This window comes from Python bivittatus, unplaced genomic scaffold, assembly GCF_059951505.1.
Source record: "Python bivittatus isolate LINGU-HERP-01145 unplaced genomic scaffold, Pbiv_v1 ctg000080_np1212, whole genome shotgun sequence".
Taxonomy (NCBI): domain Eukaryota; kingdom Metazoa; phylum Chordata; class Lepidosauria; order Squamata; family Pythonidae; genus Python; species Python bivittatus.
The window spans coordinates 67,086,933-67,106,415 of NW_028277035.1; the positions used below are offsets into that span (position 1 = coordinate 67,086,933).

General features: G+C 40.2%; 1 protein-coding gene across 3 annotated transcripts in view; it reads left to right on the forward strand.

Annotated features, from left to right (window-relative positions):
* The first annotated feature begins 2,407 nt into the window (after positions 1-2,407).
* Positions 2,408-19,483, forward strand: part of PLXND1 (plexin D1) — a 164,226-nt gene continuing 147,150 nt past the window's right edge. The window contains exon 1 of one of the 3 annotated variants that reach the window (XR_015794916.1): positions 2,408-4,188. Coding sequence is in view for 2 of the 3 variants with exons in the window: in XM_088134293.1 (XP_087990419.1) it covers positions 2,626-4,188 (1,563 nt within the window). In the remaining variant the exon portion in view is untranslated. The remainder of the gene's footprint in view (positions 4,189-19,483) is intronic. The other 2 variants (XM_088134293.1, XM_088134295.1) reach the window with 2 other exon arrangements.

The window sequence follows — 19,483 nt, forward strand, 5'->3', positions numbered from 1 at the left end:
CAGAGGGTTTGGGGGTAGCAAGGAGGTATCTTCAGATACATTGATGCCCACAGATACCCTATTGGAGATACTAGATCTATGAAGCATTTATTTTTTACTTTAATAATTCTTATTTGAGAAACCCAGTGGATGTGAGGTTTTCCTATTTTATTCTCAGACCTAAGAATAGCCCTGCTACATCAGGCTAAGATTCATCCCAGTCCATAAATGAATTCAATCCCTGTTTAAAGGTCTCCCAATTAGTAGACAGCACCATATATTTGTGATCAAGCAGTAGTGTGTATCCAGGTCATAGTGCTGAATTAAAGTATTGTACTATCCGTCCACCCTTCAAAACAATGGAAACTCCAGCATGACATTTCCTGCCCACATTGTCAATCCTGCTGGTACTGTATCTATTGTGAGATGCTATTAAATAATGTTGTCCTGATTATGTGTGTGCAGAGCATGATAGGCAAAGCAACTGTTTGACTCCTCCAGCTTTACTGCTCTCCCTCTCTAGCATGTTACCTGCCAATGGGAACAACATCAGCCAATCATGATACTGGAGCAGGAATAGGGAGGATTTGATACTTGGACTCTATTGGGCATCTCTAGACTCTTTAATCTCCCCTTTTGCTAAACACCATTCCATCACAATACCAGTTAAATTAAGTGTAGCAAAAAGGGGGGGGGTACTGAGCTGAGTTTCTGGCAGGTGTTTTGCAAAGGTGGGGGGGCACACTTTTATTTAGGATTTCTTTTCTATATGGTCACCAATCACCAACTTGTGGATTCATCTGTCTTATCCTGAAGGCCCCCAGGTTGGCCCCAGCCTTTCAGTGTTACACTATATGAGTCTGTTATCCTATTTCAGATGCCAGCAACATTATGTTCTATGAAGTGAATAGTAGAATGGTGACAGAAGAGGTTAATCAGCATCAGTCTGAAACACCCAATAGGTGCTTCCCTGATCACTTCCATTACTGGTCACTTGACTTTGCCTCCAATGTCAGGGATGACAAAATCTAACAGATTTTATACACTCTGTGACTACCACTGGATAGAGTTCAGAATAATGGGGAAAATACTACTTTAACACCAGTACAACTAAGGACATTCTAAGCCTATCTCACTCATAGGCTGGGAATGGGAAGAAGGCAATGTCTTAGTAACAAACAGAAAACTGCTGTTGTCAAGGACTGCTTGTGTTGTGGTTCAGTGCAAGTGGGGGACATGGACATAATAATTTTGAAATTCTATACAGGTCTTACCCACCTCTTTCATTTATCAACATTCCCTATACTTGGAGAAACTACTTCTGGCAACAGTTCTTTCCAAGACGAATGAGATCTATTTGTAGACTGTTAATAAATGGTTTAACTAACGGTAGTAGCTTTTTACTGTAGAACAGTCACCCCCAACCTGGTTCTTACTAAACATGTTTACATAACTCACATAATCACCAGCCAGTTTTCAGCTAGTGATGTAAACATGCAGTTTTAAATGGTTTGTCACAACAATGCGCTAAATAGACTTCAGACACCTTCCAAGGAATCACTGGCAAAAGAACATTGCTAGTGATATGCAGGGAATATTGACAGATGAATATGAAGCAAAACCAGGTTGTGCAACACCACGCCTAGAGAGTCACCAAGACTTGGCAAAGCAGAAACAGAGCAGTGCAGATCAGCCTGAAATATTTTACAGGCACCCTCATTGCTCTATGGTGTTGATGACTGAAGCACAGTGAGATTGAATTAATTCACCTCTCCCTCATCTTACATGCTTCGCATACTTGTCTGCTTAATTTATTCCTGACCCCCAAACCCCAGACAGTCTGACCTTCTCTTCTTTGTTATCCTTTCTTGTAAAATCCTTTTTATGAGGAGGGCAGTACTTCAAGAGGATTGAGAGCTAACTTATTTTCATTGGGTGGGAGAGGGGAGAGCAAGCAGCTGAATGAGAAGGTCGGTTCACGCTGATTTGTCTGAAATTAATGTTGTTTGGTTAAGTCAGTTCTTACAACTGATTGCAATGTTGCTTTATGGCTGGATGAGAAAAGTTTTTGATTTCCTTGTCTTCGCCCCTCCCTCCCGCCTATGGAGTCCTACATTCTTGCTTCCGAACATCAAAAAGGGCAAAGACAAGAGTCATTTGTTAGTAAAGGAGCTGCTATCAAGAGCTGCTTCTTTGTGTTTGGGACTGGTGCAGTGATTGCCTTCCAGTTTGGGGAGAGTGGCTTAAACTTAATCATATTCACATGACAAACCATAAATAAAGAAAAACGAGTACTGCAGAAAAAAAAAAAGACCTCTCAGAAGTCGGAGCGAGCAGCTTGTCCACAGTTACAGGGAGGGGGAGGGAGGGAGGGAAGGAGAGAGAAGCTGTCAGACTTAGGGGAGGGCGCAGCTTTTCTCAGACGTTGAGTTTTAACCCCATTGGAGACGCCGGTCCGGTAAGGAGGCAAAAGGCTGTCGATAGCTCGCAACAAAGGCTCGGGACTTCCCTCCTGGCGTCTCTCAGGGTTTGAGGCGCATTAAATCCTCCGCAGGAAACAGGTTTTCCTCTTTTGCGGCTCCCCCCCCCCCATTGCAAAGCCAAGGAGCCTCATGCTCTGTGCAGAGCGACAGCCCAGGAGGCAGGATGGTTCTGCGGGATCGGCGAGGCGCTAATCAGGTATTGTTACCGGATCACGGCCGTGTTTTCCACCTCTTGGTGGTTTCCCTGTTGCTCCCGGTGCTCGGGCGTGGACTGAAGGTGCAGCACAAGTTCGTCTCGCCCACCGTCACCAACAACTTCGCCCTGGATGGGTCGGGCGGCAGGATTTACCTAGCGGCGGTCAACCGGCTTTATCAGCTCTCGGCCCCCAACCTGACGCTGGAGGTGGAAGAGCAGGTGGGCCCCAAGGAGGACAACCCCTTGTGCCACGCTCCCCAGCTGCCCCAGGCGTCCTGCGAGCACGCCAAGAAGCCGACCGACAACTACAATAAGCTGCTGCAGCCGGACCCGGAGCAAGGCATCCTGGTGGTCTGCGGCTCGGTCTACCAAGGCTTCTGCCAGCTGCGGAGCATGGACAACATCTCGGTGGTGGCCGTCCCCTTCCCGCCTCGGGCAGGTGGGGGAGAAGGGGGCGACCAGGTCACGGTCTTCCCCAGCATGCTCAACGTGGCGGCCAACCACGCCAACGCCTCCACGGTTGGCTTGGTGCTCAAGCAGGCCGGGCAAGACACGAGGCTCTTGGTGGCCGCCACTTACACGGGCTTGGGCAGCCCGTTTTTCCCGCGCAACGCCAGCCTGGAAGACCACCGTTTCGAGAACACGCCCGAGATCGCCATTCGGGCTCTCAACGCCCGCGGGGACCTGGCTCGGCTCTTCACGTTCGACATCAACCCGTCCGATGACAATATCTTCAAAATCAAGCAGGGCGCCAAGGACCGGCACAAGCTCAGCTTCGTCCGCGCGTTCCTCCACCGGGGAAGCCAAGCCGCGGCGCCCTCTCGCCCCGAGGGGGAGACGGGCGCCTCCGGAGGCCAGAGTTCCCAGGCGGCAGCGGGGGGCCCCCACCCGTCCCGGGGAGCCCAGGCTGCGAAACACAGCCGCCTACCGGGCGCTTTCCCGCCTCTGCCCCAGGGCGCCCTGCTCAGCCGCCCGTCGGCTTCCTACGCTTACTTGGCCCTCAACAGCGAAGCGAATGCGCGGGAAAAGGAGAGCCATTCGCACAGCCTCTTGGCCCGCATCTGCTTGGGGGACCCGGCCGAGGCGACCCCTCTTAATAGCAGCGGCGGCGGCGGCGGCGGCGAGACCAAAAAGTTGACCGAGTCTTACATTCAAATGGTGCTGCAATGCAGCCACCCCGGAGCCGGAGGGGTCACGCCGGGAGTCGCTACCGGGGACCTCTTCAGCAGGCTGGTCTCCGTGTTCCCCGCTCGCGCCGCCCTGCAGGTGGGTCCCGGGAGTCCTCCCTCGCCTCAGCCGGAGGAGCTGCTCTTCGGAGTGTTTGAGAAAGCTGCCTCGCCGGGTCCCGGCCCCGGCGGTCGACAGGCTCCGCAACCCTCGGCGCTCTGCATCTTCCGCTTCGCGGAGATCGAGGACGCCATCAGGGTGGCCAGAAACTCGTGCTTCGTGGCGCCGGACGCCGACCTGGTCACTGTGCTGGACAGCGTCGTACAAGGGACCGGCCCTGCCTGCGAGAAGAGGAAAATCCAGGTAAGGGACGGGAAAAAGGTGGGCAGAGAACGCCCGTCTGCGATCTGGGGCTGCTTCTCATTACAGTGATGCGGGCAGATTGACCAGAGTGGAGTCCTGAGGCTCATCCCTGACCTCAGGGATGGAAGAGTTGGCTAGGTGTGCGCATGAGGCTAAATATTGTAAGCTGATTGGTTTTGTCTAAGTGAACAAGCTGTTCTGGTTTATTAAACCGCGGTCTGTGGTTTGTATGTCACAACCCAGTCAGTTGTGGTTTATTCAGTAAATAAATACATTAGGCAAACCATGGCTTAGTGTGAATCCAGTCACTTTCCAGACAGTACTTCTTACGGCGCAAGAACAATCATCTATCATGGATCTGAAGGTAAGACTAAGAAATATTTCCCAAATTTTGTAACCTCCAGAAGTGATGAATTTCCACTTCCCTTGCAGACTAGAAGATACCGACCAAATACAGTATGGAAGGCCCCAAGTTGGGGAAGGATAGACTAAACCTCTAAGGCAAGCTTCTGGCCTAGCATTTGGTGTTCTAGAATGAAAGAATTGGATCTCTAAGTTTTAGGAAGCTAGCCTTGGGATGAGTTATGGGAAACACCTTCCAGAGGAGTTGTGTTGGTCTTTGATCAAAAGAGACAACCTAAGGGTAAACTGTGAAGTTTATTATTGCATGAACTTTTTGAATCATAGTCTACAAAAGCTTACGTATTAATGTGTTTCTTTGACCTTGAGGTGCCAAAGATTCTTCGTCATTTGGGAAACCGTCTGTGGTTAACTCCTAAAGTTATATTGGAGACTTATCTTCTCATAGGACAAGAACGGAAAAACATACCAGAGGGCAGGCAAAGGAATCAAAGTGTTGAAACATCTTCCATCTGGGGCAAACAGTTTAGAGAAAAGATTAGGACCACAATAGAATTGTGCCTAGTGTGGAAAAATATTTTTCCCTTTTCATTTTTGGTCATGGAAAACAATGCATGACTGAAAAAAGGAAGATTATTAAGCAGTGGGTAATTTTTCAAGTGGTTAGATGTGTTGCTTTGCACAATACTAGCTGAGATGTTTTTTTAAAACATTATTACAGATGTTTTTCAGAGAATAAATCTAAAGGATAATTCCATGTTCAGATGTATTATCTATATTAGGTAATGACAGTCAAAGCTTGAGGGATGCCTGTTGCCTTCAGGACCTGCTTGTGAACTTCCAGAATGTACCTGTCTGATTATATGTTAGTATTCTGTAATGTGAATATTGGGAAGTTTTGGCTCAACTGATATTGGTGACTTAAAGCTGTTGCCAACAGCCTAGCCAGAGGTAGCCAATGGTGAAGGATGCTGGAATTGTAGTTTAGCAACATTTGGAGAACCAGAGTTTTCTTACCTTTGTATTAAGGCCATGTTAGGTATTTACCACAAACATTTTGGGATGCCTGTATTAGTTCATGAGAGCCAGTGTAGTATAGTGATGCAAGTAGTGGACTAGGATTGGGAAATTTACAAGTTGGACCAGACAGTGATAGTTCCCACTGTTTCTTCTCAGCAGCTGATATTTAAGGTTTGCTGCTTGTAATTCAGACATAATATTCAGCTATTGAAGCTATAACTATAAAGGTTATAAAGCTGTCTTCCATTAATTTATCTAGTTTTGTTTTAAAGCCAACTGAGTTGGTGACCGTCACCATATTTAATGCCAGCAAATACTATAGTACAATTTTGCATTGTTTAAAGCTGTGTTTCCATTTATCAGTTCTAAATCGCTCTGCATTATTTTTAATGGCACTTAATACTAACGCTATGAGAGAGAAAAAGTCTACATTATGCAATGCATAATGTTATATTCATCTGGCATCTCCCCCCAAACCACCTTTGCTCTCAGTTAAAAATCTCCAAATATTTCTTCCTTGCAGGGATGTGTTCCAGCTCTACAATATACTTTTACTACCATAGATTTATATAATGGCACCACAGATATGCAATCTTCTTATGATTCTCAGTATGGAATTCACTTTTTTTCTTTTACAGAAGTTACACATTGGATTGACATTTTCATTGAGACATCCACCATTATTTCATGATTATTGTTGTCAGTCACTACACACCAGACCCCATTAATGTACATGTGAATGTTGAGTTTATTGCACCAACACAATCACTTTGCACTTACATATATTGAATTACCTTTGTCATTTTAAGACCCATTCATCTAGGAGAGATCATTGTGGAACTCACTGCAATCTCTTTTTCATTTTACCATCCTGAATAGGTTATCATTATAAGCACACTTGGTTATCTTGTTGCATTTCTCTAAATTGTCATTTATAAGTAATTTTTTAAAAAGTCCCCAAACCCACTTTGCCTTTCTCTCCGATCTGAAAATTATCCATTTATCTGTATTGTTGTTTAGCCAGTTACCAACTGACGATTATACCTGTTCTCTTAATATACTGTCTTCTGAGTTTTGTTCGCAGCCTTTGGTGATGGACTTTACTAAAGTCTTTTTAAAAGTTGTAATTGATTGATTTGATTGTGCCATCAAGCTGTTGTCAACTCTTAGTGACCACGTAGATAGATTTTCTCCATGACAATCTGTCCCTAACCTGGTATTTCAGGGCTTCTAACAGTCAAGTGGTAATAGTATTGGTTTAAGCATAGTTCATAAATAAGTTAAGATCTATGCAAGAAGACCAATGAATCTAAAAACTACACCTATATATAAATGATCTAGGACAGTCTCATTTTTGAGCATGCCCAAAGGATCATAATACTTCTCCAAAAGATATAAACTACTATATTTGTTTATTGGTACTGACCAAAAAGTTGGCATGATTTTCAGAAGTTGTCTGTGCAAAGGTTGTGGCAACTTAGGGACATCATATTATTAGAGGCAACCAGGAAGCAAAGTTTCTGGGGATCAGAGCAGCCCTGTCCCTCTTCCAGTATTTTACATGAACCACCAAAGAGACCAGGCAATATAGCAGATAAATGTTCTCTAGGACATTCCTCTGTACCACAAAGGCACAGGCAAAGGTTATAGAAAACCTTGTGTTTGTGCCATCAAGCACAGCTGAAGTTGTCTGCTGCATTCTTAATTGTGTCAAGGAACTTTTGACAGATAAGGAGAGGGTGTGTTTTTACTTGTTTTTCATTAGGGTAAAATTGACAAATTCCAGAAAGTATACAAGGTTAATGAGATAAGATTTGCATGTTGGCTCCTATTTAGCAGGGTTTGTTCTTCTGTATGCTTTATTAGGGCTAGCTACCAGATCTGGGTTGAGGAAATTCAGAAGACCTAGTTGGCAAGAAAGAGACATAAAAAAGTCTTGCAGCCAGTTAACTAGTGGTCACCCAGATTTTTGCAGTCCAGATTTGGTAATCCTATGATTGATATATGATCCTGTAATACTGTAATGCTTTCTGCTACTTTACCTGGAAGATAACTGGCCTGTAATGTATTATATTACCCTGTAATCTCTTTTTAGGTATATCATATAAATATGATGTGAACAGCTACAGCATTTTCTGCCAACCTCTATATTGGCAGAAATTAAAACATACATCTGCTTCATATTTAGGGCACATGGTAGGTATTTGGCAACTTTGCACAATGCAATACACAGAGTATTTTTTTAGAAAAATTGGACAAACATGGTAGCGTGCTTACCTTTTCCCAATATTCAGCTGTATGAATATTATATTCAGCTGTATGAATATAATATTCATACAGCATTCAGTGATTCTGGATATATTGTGAAATTCAGATAAACTTATTTTAAATTTATTATGGAGCAAAAATATGCAGTGTTGGGGGGTTTTTTGCATATACAGGCAAAAACATTGTCCCTTGCCCTTTATTAAGAGTATTTTTTTCCATGTTCTTTGTCCCAAGGGAACTAGTTGTGGCTCACAGTTTTACCTCCCCCTTCCTCATTTTTGGTTAGTCCTTGTTGCACTGACACTTAAGGAAAGGCAGCTCTGGGAACGTGTGTTCCATTACAAATATTTCCTTCCCACATCCCCAGCCTGCACATTCCTGCAGTGGACAGCATTGGATGTGTAAAGTTCAGAGAGAAGGGACATAGAATGCCTTTTTTTTATTGCTTTCAGGGCGAAAGTTTACTATTACTATAATTTGTTACCAAGCTGACATAAATGGTAATGACAACTGCATATATCTATTCCCATTTTAAAAAGTTAAAAGTCACGTCACAATAAGGTTGTTTTGTTTTCTTCTCTTCTGGGAAAGATGCAGAGCACATTTTTTATTTTCACTTCTTCTGGGAAAGATGCAGCGCACATTTTTAACAGGGATCTTAGAACATCTGCTTGATTTCACAGCCAAGATAGACCATGAAAGCTTGGTCTCTGCTAGCAATATCAGAAGGGTCTTCTCTGTTAGCAAAATACATTTGGCATGGTGGCTACAATGCTGTGGCCTTGTTACAGTAATTCATAGATAAACTTTAATAAGGTCCAAGTCCAGATTTTAAGCAGTCAGAATCAAGACATTTTGACAACAGAATGATGTGTCAGTTCCTTAAGAGCGAATAGATTAAGTATTGCTTTTGTGTGCAATCACATGATCTACTGTAACAATTTTTAAGGTGAGATTCTGTTTTTACAGTGGCTGAACTGTTTACTGCTAGAACCAGACTTCCAGTTGTTTGTAGGATTTAATTTTTGAAATGAGCTGAAAGAGAAGACAAAAATTTAATGAAAGTTTATGTTTTTATTGTCTGATTTCTAATTATGATGCATAGTTGTCACTTCTTTAATAGATATATTAATGTATGAGCAGTGCTTTCATTTTAAGTATACTTCATTAGTGTATGTTCATTTGGGATTGAAGGCAAAGAGCAAAGCTAAGAGTTTTGTTGAAATCAAGAGGATCACATACTTATAGTCTGCTTGTGCAGCCTCTTTTTAAAAATATCCTGCGTAGATATATTCATGTTTCAGTCAATATGAAGTGAGGTACCTAGAAAAATTCTAGAGCAGATCATTAAATCAGTCTGTAAACACCTGGAAACCAATGTAGTAACTATGGGAAGACAGTGCTTAATCCACACTTTTGCTCAACAGTGGAATTAATTTAAAGTATCTCCAACAGATGACTATCTAACCTCCACTTGAATGCATCCAGTACAGGGGAGTCCACTACCCCTCTGAGTAATACATAACTACTCTTACTGTTGGGGGGGAGACCATTCCTTTCAGCTGGAATCTGCCTTCCCGTAACTTAAAAAAAACAATAATCCTGTACTCTGGGGTGACATAATAGGTCTCAACCTTCTTCTGTGTGACCTCCTTTCAGCTCCTTGAAGAATGCTATCATGTCTCTTTCAGGCTTCTCTTCTGAAAGCTAAATATATTCTGTTCCTTCAGCCTCTCTTCACCAAGCTTAGTTCTAATCCCCTGATCATCCTCAAAGTCCTGCTTTGAAATATTCTAATTTTTCCAAATTTTTCTTAAAATGTGGCACTTAGAGCTGGACATAATATTTGGCACAGACTGCCAAGTGCAGAAAAGGGTAGAACAGTGAACATCTGTTGACAAAATCTTAAATTTTGTCTTTTTTTCAGCCATATTATAATGCTTGTTCATATTCAGTTTATACTCACCTATATTCATTCAGTTTGTACTCACCTATCATTACCACACATTCTGTTTCCATGCCTAGTCTACATAGGCCAGGACTGAATCGTGTAGCACCCTACTACCCTACTTGGCAGTTCACTCTAGTCTGATGAAGAACCATTGATAAGCTGTCTTTTAATATGATGTCAAGCCATCAATGAATCCACTTACTATCATGCCATCTAGCCCAAATTTAATTGGATTGCTAATCAGAATGTCATGGGGTACTTTGTCACATGATTGCTGAAATCAAGATATATCATGCTGATTATATATATATATATATATATATATATATATATATATATATGCTGAAAGTTGCCAGCCAGAAATGGTTGACGCTTCAGCGGTTCAAGTCCAGCCTTCGCGTTAACAGGATGAGCTCCTGTTTGCTCCCCGGTTCCTGTCAACCCAACAGTTCAAAAACTCACGTGAGCAGATAAATGGGTACTCTCACTCCGGTGGGAGGAAAAATGCTGGCGGCGCCTTGCAAAAGGAGTCAGGAGCAGTTGCCGGTAAGCGCAAAACCACGCTCGCCCGAAAAAAAAGGACGCGAAGCAACGGAAACCCCGCCTCCTGCGCTTGCCAGCTGGGCTCTGCTCTAGGAAGGAGACACTGGCAAACCACTTCTGAAACACCTTGCCTTGAAAACTGCAAGGACTCGTCCAAGCAGTCACTGTAGAGTCGGTAACGACTGAGCGCAGATTAAAAGGAAAAAAAAACCTGATCAAAAAATGAGATTAAGATACCTAATGTGATAGATTTTGTGGGAAGGTTGTTTCTTGGAGTTTTATTTTCTGTATTCTTTTTACCCTGTTGATTGTTGAAGTCATGCACAATAGTTTACATTTTCTCTTTTTTTTATCCTCATTTCAGCCTGAAAGATTAGGCTAGATTAAAAGATAGGCCCAAGATCAAGCAGTAAGACAGACTTTTGAGCAGTGAATAGAACCCAGATCTTCTTCGTCTTAGTCTAAAACAATCACATCACATCTGGTCCAAGCATCTTATTTGAAACATTTTTTGTAAACTGAAATTAGCTCAAAAGAGATCAGCTTTTTTGAAGAATTCTCAAGTATCCTCTGTGATAGTATTCACATGACACGTTGAAATTAGCATTAAACATAGGGTAATATTCTGCTGATCACCTTAGTGGCATTTTTTAAAAAATGAAACAACAAATATCTGTGTGGCTATTGGTGGTAAAATGGCATCAAACATATGAGTTAAACTCTCTTTTATCCATTTACATATTTTATAATAAAAGAAGATTTAGCCCATTTACTTGATTTTGGACACCTTATGTAAAGATCTAGCTCTCTTGAGGTCTATAATGCTGGGAAAGGTGGAGCAAAAGAGAAAAAGAGGATGACTAGCAGCAAGATGGATAGATCGGTTAGAATGGTGATGGGTGCATGGTTGGAAGATCTGAAGAACTAAGTGGGGGGCAGTTTGTCCTGGATAAAGTTTGTGTGGTTGCTGACAGTCAACACCAACTTGATGGCACGTAATACTTCAAGTGGAAATGGTTATAACTTTTGTGTGTGTATATGTGTTCAGGCTATCATGTTTGAGTTATATGATTAGTTATATATATAAAACTATATATATATTAGTTATATAGATCTAGTTACATCTAGATTAACTCTAGAAATGGCATGGTTAACATGCACTCAGCCCAAGATTAACATTGATTTCCTATTTTGTTTTATATGGAAAAATCTTAAGACATTTATTCATTTCAATATTATTTAATATTAATTTTAATCTATTTGTTCTAGAGTTACTAAAGCAAATAGTGTTGCTTATATCATAATAAAAATGTTAATCAGCGTATTGGTCAGAAGAGAACAGAGGTCAGATAAGGCTTGTGTGTGGTTTGTTCAAACAGAAATCTTTCCAGAAGCAACAGGTGGATGCATACAATGTAAACTAGTATTATCATTCCATCGAATTGCAGATGGTGGTGGTAATCTGAGGGCTGAGGCTGTATGGAACTGCTGGTTTAAGTTAACCTACTGAATTAATGGCAGAAGCCTGATTCGGACTGGGGAATTCTTGATCTGCAGCTCAGTTTGTCACCATAACACACTTGTTCTGCTTATGTGGTATTATAACATGCAATGTTGTAATTTCCCCTGGATATTTTTTAAAAGTCAAAAGTCATGGGAGGATGTACTTTTTAGTGGCAGAAGAGACAATTTTTGCAGCCCCATTTTCTTGGCCTCTCTCAAACTACTCTTCCACTTGTAAGAAAAAGAATGCAGGTATCCGTATTGTTTTCCTGGAGTCTGGAAGCACAGCTTTTAAGGATCATTTTTTTTTAGCAGAAAGAGGAAAAGGTTAAACTCAGTCTTCTGTGTTGTTTCACTGATGAAGCTAGCAGTTTTCTACAGCTGTTTGTTTGTGTTTTTTTTTAAACAGTGGAAAAGTTTGTAGCTATATATAGGTAAGCCCTATGTCTAAAACCCAAGTCAAATAATATTTCAAAAAGTTGCTATTATTTAACATTCTGCCCCTGGAGGTGTGATTGGCCCCCTCACTCCTGGCCTTCCAAAGGGCCTTGAAGACCTGGTTCTGCCACTTGGCCTGGGGTGGGGAGGGAATACTTCAAGTAGGGGGATGGCTAGCCCCATAGTAGCCAGCTGTCCGCAGCCTGATTTTCCATCTTCTTGGATCTTCCTTTTTTAGTATTGTTTTAATTTTGGATGTATTATGTGGTTTAGATATATTTATAGTTTTAATGCTTTTTGTAAGTCGCCCAGAGTCCCCTGTTGTGGGGGAGATGGGCGGGGGAGAAATCCAACGAATAAAATTAAATAAATAAATAAATTTATGTAAGTAGGCTTTTTGTGATATGTTATTAAACTATATAGACCACACTTTTTCGGTAAAATCTGTAGCTCTAAAACTACTATCTGAAGTGACTAATTTGAAAGTAGATTCCATGGATATTAATGGGTCACATTTCCACGTGTGTTGGCATGCAGTAGAAGTTACTTTGAGGCCTTTGAAAATAATACCCATAAAATGAAATAAAATGTAAAAAACAGAATGTTGTTCCTCTGCTAGTTGTCATATCAATTAAAATTATTTGACAAATACATAGTTTCATATTGTATTTAGCACCTGGCAGAATTATATTAATAGATATTCTATAAGCTTACCATAATGGGTTTCTGATAGGACACATAGGAAAACAGAATGCTGGATAAGATACCCTTTGGTATGAACCAACAGTTATTTTATCACTTCCTCTCAAACTATATATCAGTCTTGATGCAGAATTCATTTTCACAATATTAATTCTTCCACACAAATGTAGGGTATTTTTGTCCATCTGTTAATATACTGTTTCATCTGTTCATATTTATTAAACTGGATAGTTTCTGGGGGACAATCTCCAGGTGTTTCATAACTTTTGGACAATCTGAACATTTCTGTTCAGTCGTCAGATCTTTCTATGCAATTGCCATAATATTTGACACATTCCAATTTATTAAATATTCAGAATATTTACCATATAACTGTACCGCTTATATTTAAGTGAAGCTTATTGATAATTATTAAAAAAAAACCCAAAATATATAACCACAACATATATTCAAATTCAGCTAAACAAATTCCTGTAATTTTATGAGTTTGTCTTATTAGAGATGCAATATCACATTAAAAATTATATGACATAAAGAACATCCTTGATGAGTTCCATGTTGCATTTTAATTACTGATGAAATAAATCTATTAGTAATTACATGAGAAGGATTAATATAGTAAATTATAATACATGAAATAAATTATATAGGAAATCTTCATTTCTGCTACACTTGAACCAAAGATATGATTTAAACCACATCAAAAGCTTTTTCTGCATCCATTGAAGCTAACATTGCAGATTCATGTGTATCAGCATAAAAGGCTATTACGTTAACCAGAAACCTTGAAGTCCTAAAATGTTCTTAGCTGTTAAAAAACTTACCATCAAAATCTAACAGAGATATTGGGCAATAGCTTGTACACTGAAGCTTGTATGTAAGCTTGTACCTTACCATCCTTCAAAGTTTCTGTGACAAAGCTTCAAAATATGAAGCTGGCAGGCCTTTATTGTATAAGAAGTCTTATGAATTATTTCCAGAAGTGTAACAACTACGTTCTCCTTAAAGTTTTATACCATTTTATAATTAATCCATCTGGTCTAGAGACCTTTCCAGATTTTATCATATCAGTAATGTCATAAATTTCTTGTGATGGTAGGGATGCAACCATCACTCCTGACTGTACATCAGAAATTTCTGGAGAAATTTATTTATTTGTGGTCAGAGTTCAATTTTTTAAAAAATGTATACAGAACAATAAAGTAAATTAAAAACACATGGAATCAAATAAGGTATATCTACTGTATAAATCCAAACAGTATAATACAACAGAAAGAAAACTGTCATTTCAGTCCTCTAGCTAGCCAATCCAGGCTGGGGCTTGTTTAAGCCCATTGACTTCTGATAGCAATTGCCATGGAGCAGAACCTAGCCATGTTTCTGTGGAAATTTCCTCTTTTAAGAACTATACAGTCTTGGACATGATTCTGATCCTGCATCTAGCAAGAATGGAGTAATTTAAGTCACATTTCTGATACAGTGGGAAATCCTGAAAGATTTACAGTATTACATTTTACAAAACATCTCTCTGCCACATGCATAAAATATAATTTTTTAAAGAATTCAGAAAACAACATTATTTTTTTTATAATCAGTGTAATTTGTTCCCAAGGAATTTATCAAAGGTATTATTTTATTTTGTTTCAAATGTTTCAAATAATTATACAGGGGTCAAGTGATCCATCTGATTTTCTTTGTTTTCCACTCTTTCTTACTGAAAAAAAAAATATCCTTGCTTCTGCTCAATATAAGAATGAATCTTAGTGCTGTAATGTTGGGTTTTGTGCTGTGCTATTTTTGAGCAGAGTATAGAATCAGGTAATCCACTAAAATAATATTCAGATCACAGTACGAAAGCTAGTGGGGATATTTTGTGGGAAGAGATTTGAAGTTTATACTTGGGGCTTTAAAAAAGCTGGGTTTTTTTTCTCATTTTCTGATTAAATAATTCAGTTTATGAAGTTCTTTGAAAATGTTGTACTGAAGAGTTTACAGCGCCAGAGTAGAATATACTGCTACCTGTGTTTGCTTTAATTTAATGCAGTGATTCTCAGACTGTGGACTAGGGAACCCTGGGGGTCCCCAAGACTCTTTCAGGGGTTCCGCAAAGTCAAATATTTTAAAATTTCTCAGTTTTAATTTCCAATACAATAAATATGGATATATATAACTCACATAAACTAAAGCACTTTGGGGTCCTCAATCGTTTTTAAGAATGTAAAGGGGTCCTGAGTCCAAAATGTTTGAGAATGGCTGATTTAATGTATTCATGTTTAACTTAGACCTTCTGGAAGAGTTTAGTAAGTTGAAAAGTTGCTTTTGTTTTTGACTTCTTTAAAAAAAGATTTTGCAGCATGTCCTTTTGCATGAAAATGCACTGATTTTGAATTTGAATACTAGCAGTATTATCCCAAGAAAAAAATGTAACAGCAGTTGTGGTATTACAAATAAAAGTCTACCTTTCTGCTTGGAGTGCTACTTTTCATCTGTTTGTGAATTTCTTTGCACTCACAGAATTCAACTGCTTAAAACTTTGTTTAAAATGTAGTTCTATGGACTAATGTTTTTTTTGCATGAAGCTATTCTACAATGTTTAGTATACTGAATACAGACATTCTGATTCAGACCATCATCCAGTCATGAAGCTCACTGAACAGTAAGTCTATGTATTCTATATATAAGTTATATTAAGTTCAGTTGAGTTATTGTCAGAGAAGAGTATAAGTATTGCCCAAAATCAAAGAATTATGTAATGTAACAAAACTAATTCTAGTATTCTTCAGATTCTGAATTATGCATAAGGGATTTATTTTAGCAAAGTAGAAAAGAATAAATAAATAATTTATATATTAGTAATTTGCATTTGACAACAAAGAAATGATCGAACCCAACTACTAGTCCAATTTTAGGCATGAGAGTTCAAAGATAAATTCCAATGAGGTCAAATGGACATACAGTATAACAGTGGAAGTCATGTAAAAACCCCTACATGGGACCATGACATAACATCTGTAGTTCTCTGCTCTAAGAACTTTATTTATTTATTTATCACATTTATATAGCCACTCATCTCATACAAAGCAACTCTGGGCAGTGTACAACAATTGAATAAAATAACAAATGGATTAAAAACAATCAGAAAAGATTTAAAAAGTGATTATTAAAATACAAACATTATCAAAAATTTTAAAAATCTTAAATTATAAAATATATAAACCCTACATAGACAGCAGAGTATCAATCATAGTGGAGCCATCTAAGAATGTCTCCGGTTCCCAAAGATCCCCAGGTCCAATTACATAATCAGGTCTTGAGGGATTTCCTAAATGACAGTAGGGAAGGGGCAAGCCTAATTTCAGGGGGGAAAACGTTCCACAAGGAGGGAGCCACAGCCAAATGCAAGTTCCTGGTTGATGGAATGCATAGCATACCTTTCCTGCCAGATCTAGTAGGATGGGCTGATGTAATCGGGGAGAGGCGGTGCCTCAGATAACCCGGGCCATGCCATGAAAGGCTTTAAAAACCAGCATCTTGAATTGGACCTGGAAGCAAACTGGCAGCCAGTGCAGCTCGTGAAGAAGAGGTATAATATGTGCTCTTCTAGGAGCACACATAACTGCCCGTGCTGCCACATTCTGTACCAATTGAAGCTTCGGGATACTCTTCAAGGGCAGCCCCATGTAGAGCACATTACAGTAGTCCAATCTGAAGGGGACTAGGTCATGAATGACTGTGAGCAGAGGCTCCTGATCCAGAAAGGGGTGCAATTGGCACACAACATGAAGCTGCGCAAAGGCCCTCCTAACCATGACTGCCATCTGCTCTTTGAGCAGGAGTCGTGAGTCTAGGAGGACCCCCAGATTGAGCACCGGGTCTGCCCAGGGCAGCACCACCCCATCCAGCACCAAAGATGGTACACAGTAGTTCCAGAACTGGCAGGACCCCAGACCTGAAACCATTCTGTCTTGCCAGGGTTCAGTTGAAGCCTGGTGTGTTCCCCATCCAGACCCTCACAGCCTCCAGGCACCAGGTTAAGGCATTCACAGCATCACTTAATTTGCCAGGGATAGAGCTGTATAGTTGGGTACCATCAACGTACTGATGATGCCTTACCCCATGGGGATGGATAAGCTCACCCAGCGGCCTCATATAGATAATATATAGGAGACAGGAGAGCACCAAACCCTGCGGCACCCCACATAGTAGGGGCCGAGGGCAGATCTCTCCTCCCCAGTCATTACTGATTGGAATCAACCCTGGAGAAAGGAGGCAAACCAAGACTTCCGGGGCAGTAATGGTGAATTGAATACAGCTCCATTTTTGCAGAGCCAACACCCATGGTAATTGGAGGAGCTGGCAATCAGACTGGCTCTTTGGAACCATCTCCAGATGAAGGAGATGCCTGGATCACCCACAGGTACTCCTTACAGAGGCTCCCTGTGAAAAGATTGCAATTTAGTGGTCTCCAGTGGTTGAGCGCTCTGGGAGTCGCGGGAAATATCGAGCCCAAGCCACAGTGCAGAGCCTTCAAAAGGACACTAGATTTGCTTTCACTCCCTCTTTTTATTAACTTTGGAAACTGCCTGTCTGTGAGCTACTTGTAAATTAAAAACCTTTTGAAAGGCAAGCTGTTGCACTCAAGGAGAATTTCATTCTAGCCTGGAAGAAAGAAGATTTAAGTAAGTTTAAAAATTAAACAGAAAATCTTCAACTTTTGGAAACAGCAAAAGGGAATTAAGAATGCTGACTGGGGACAGTTAAGAGCCCAGATGGATTTGAAATAATAGCTTTTTAACGGACTGTTTTAAATTTTTAGAAAAATACAGCAAGTGATTTGGTCTTAATTATAAGAAAACCTGTCATGGGAAAGTTTTGGCTCTGAAAATAAACATAAGATAAGACTGGGCTTTGAAAGTTAACTAGAGGAAACCAGAGAGCAATTAAAGGAAAAGATAATTCTTAACATAATGGAGGAACATTGTCTTAATATAGAAGAATTTAAATCTGTTTGGGAACAATGTGTCCAGCACTTATTTTTAAAATTGGGTCCAGCAACGGTTATAGAAGAAGAAAAGAATCCATTGGATAAAATAGAAGCTGAGGATGATTTGAATAAGGAGTTTAAAATGGATTTTAAGGAAATGCCAGACTATAAAAGAGCTCACAACATATACAGGTAGTACTCATTTAATGACCATAATAGTGACGGGAAAATTGGTCATTAAGTGGGGTGGTCATTAATTGAGTCACCATGTGATTAGACCCAATTTTATGACCATTTTTACAATGGCTGTTAAGTGAATCACCATGGTCATTAAGCAAATCACATGGTCGTTAAGTGAAACCAGCTTCTCCAATGGACATTTTTTGCCGGAATTCACTTAACGACCACATGATTTGCTTAACGACCATCATAAAAAGGTAGCAAATTGTGATCACATGACCGCAGAGGGTGGTGTGACAGTTTGCTACAGTCATAACTGCAAGTATAGGTTATAAAGCACTTTTTCAAGGCCATTGTAACTTCGAAAAATTGTTAAACGAACAGCCATTAAGCAAGGACTACCTGTAGATTATTATTATTATTGGTACCCTTAATGCTTTTGCTGAGTAAGATCAATTAATTTTTCTATAACTTAATTATTCTTCAGTGAGAGAAATGGGAAGAAGTTTCTTTTTTATAATAGTAGAAAAGGTGTTAAATTACTGTAAATGCTTGTCAGGAGGGAGGGGGGAGTCACTTTTTATATGTCTTTTTCTTTTTTCTTTTTCTTGCTCTCTTTCTTCTTTTTGTTTGTATATCTTTTCTAATTTTATATTAACTTTTAATTATGTAAAACTAATGAAAATATTATGAAAGAAAAGAGAGATAATAGGCAAACCGGCACAGCACCGTGCACCCCCAGTCCCCTGAGCCAATCCAGAAGGATATCATGGTCTATGGTATCAAAAGCCACAAAAAGGTCAAGTAGGGCAAGGATGGATGCACAACCTCCATCCTGCCTACGCTAGAGATCATCCAAAAGTGTGACTGATGCTGTTTCTGTCCCATACCCTGTCTGAATCCAGGCTGAAAAGGATCCAGATAATCTGCTTCATCCAAGGCCCTCTAAAGGTGTTGCGCAACCACCTTCTCAACCACCTTTCCCAAAAAAGGGAGGTTAGATACTGGATAGAAATTGAACTATATATACTAGTCTGATAGCACTTCTTCCTACAACTGCTGAGTGCCAGGACCTGGATAGTTCCTAAAGCTAATGCACTGTACAAAGTCATTTGAAGTGCGAAGGTCCATGAGTTCAATTCCTGGTAGAGGGTTTGAACCTATAGAATAACATCTGGCTTCTTGTGTCTGAAGAGTCCCAATAAAGAACAAAACGAGTCGCGTGGTGCCTCCTGGTGATTAAAGTAACTGAAAAATATTGCACAGGATATGTACTTTCTAAAATAGAGAAATCATGTAAAACACATTGTCTCTCTGCTCTGAGAGCTTAAGGGAAGGTGGACTGT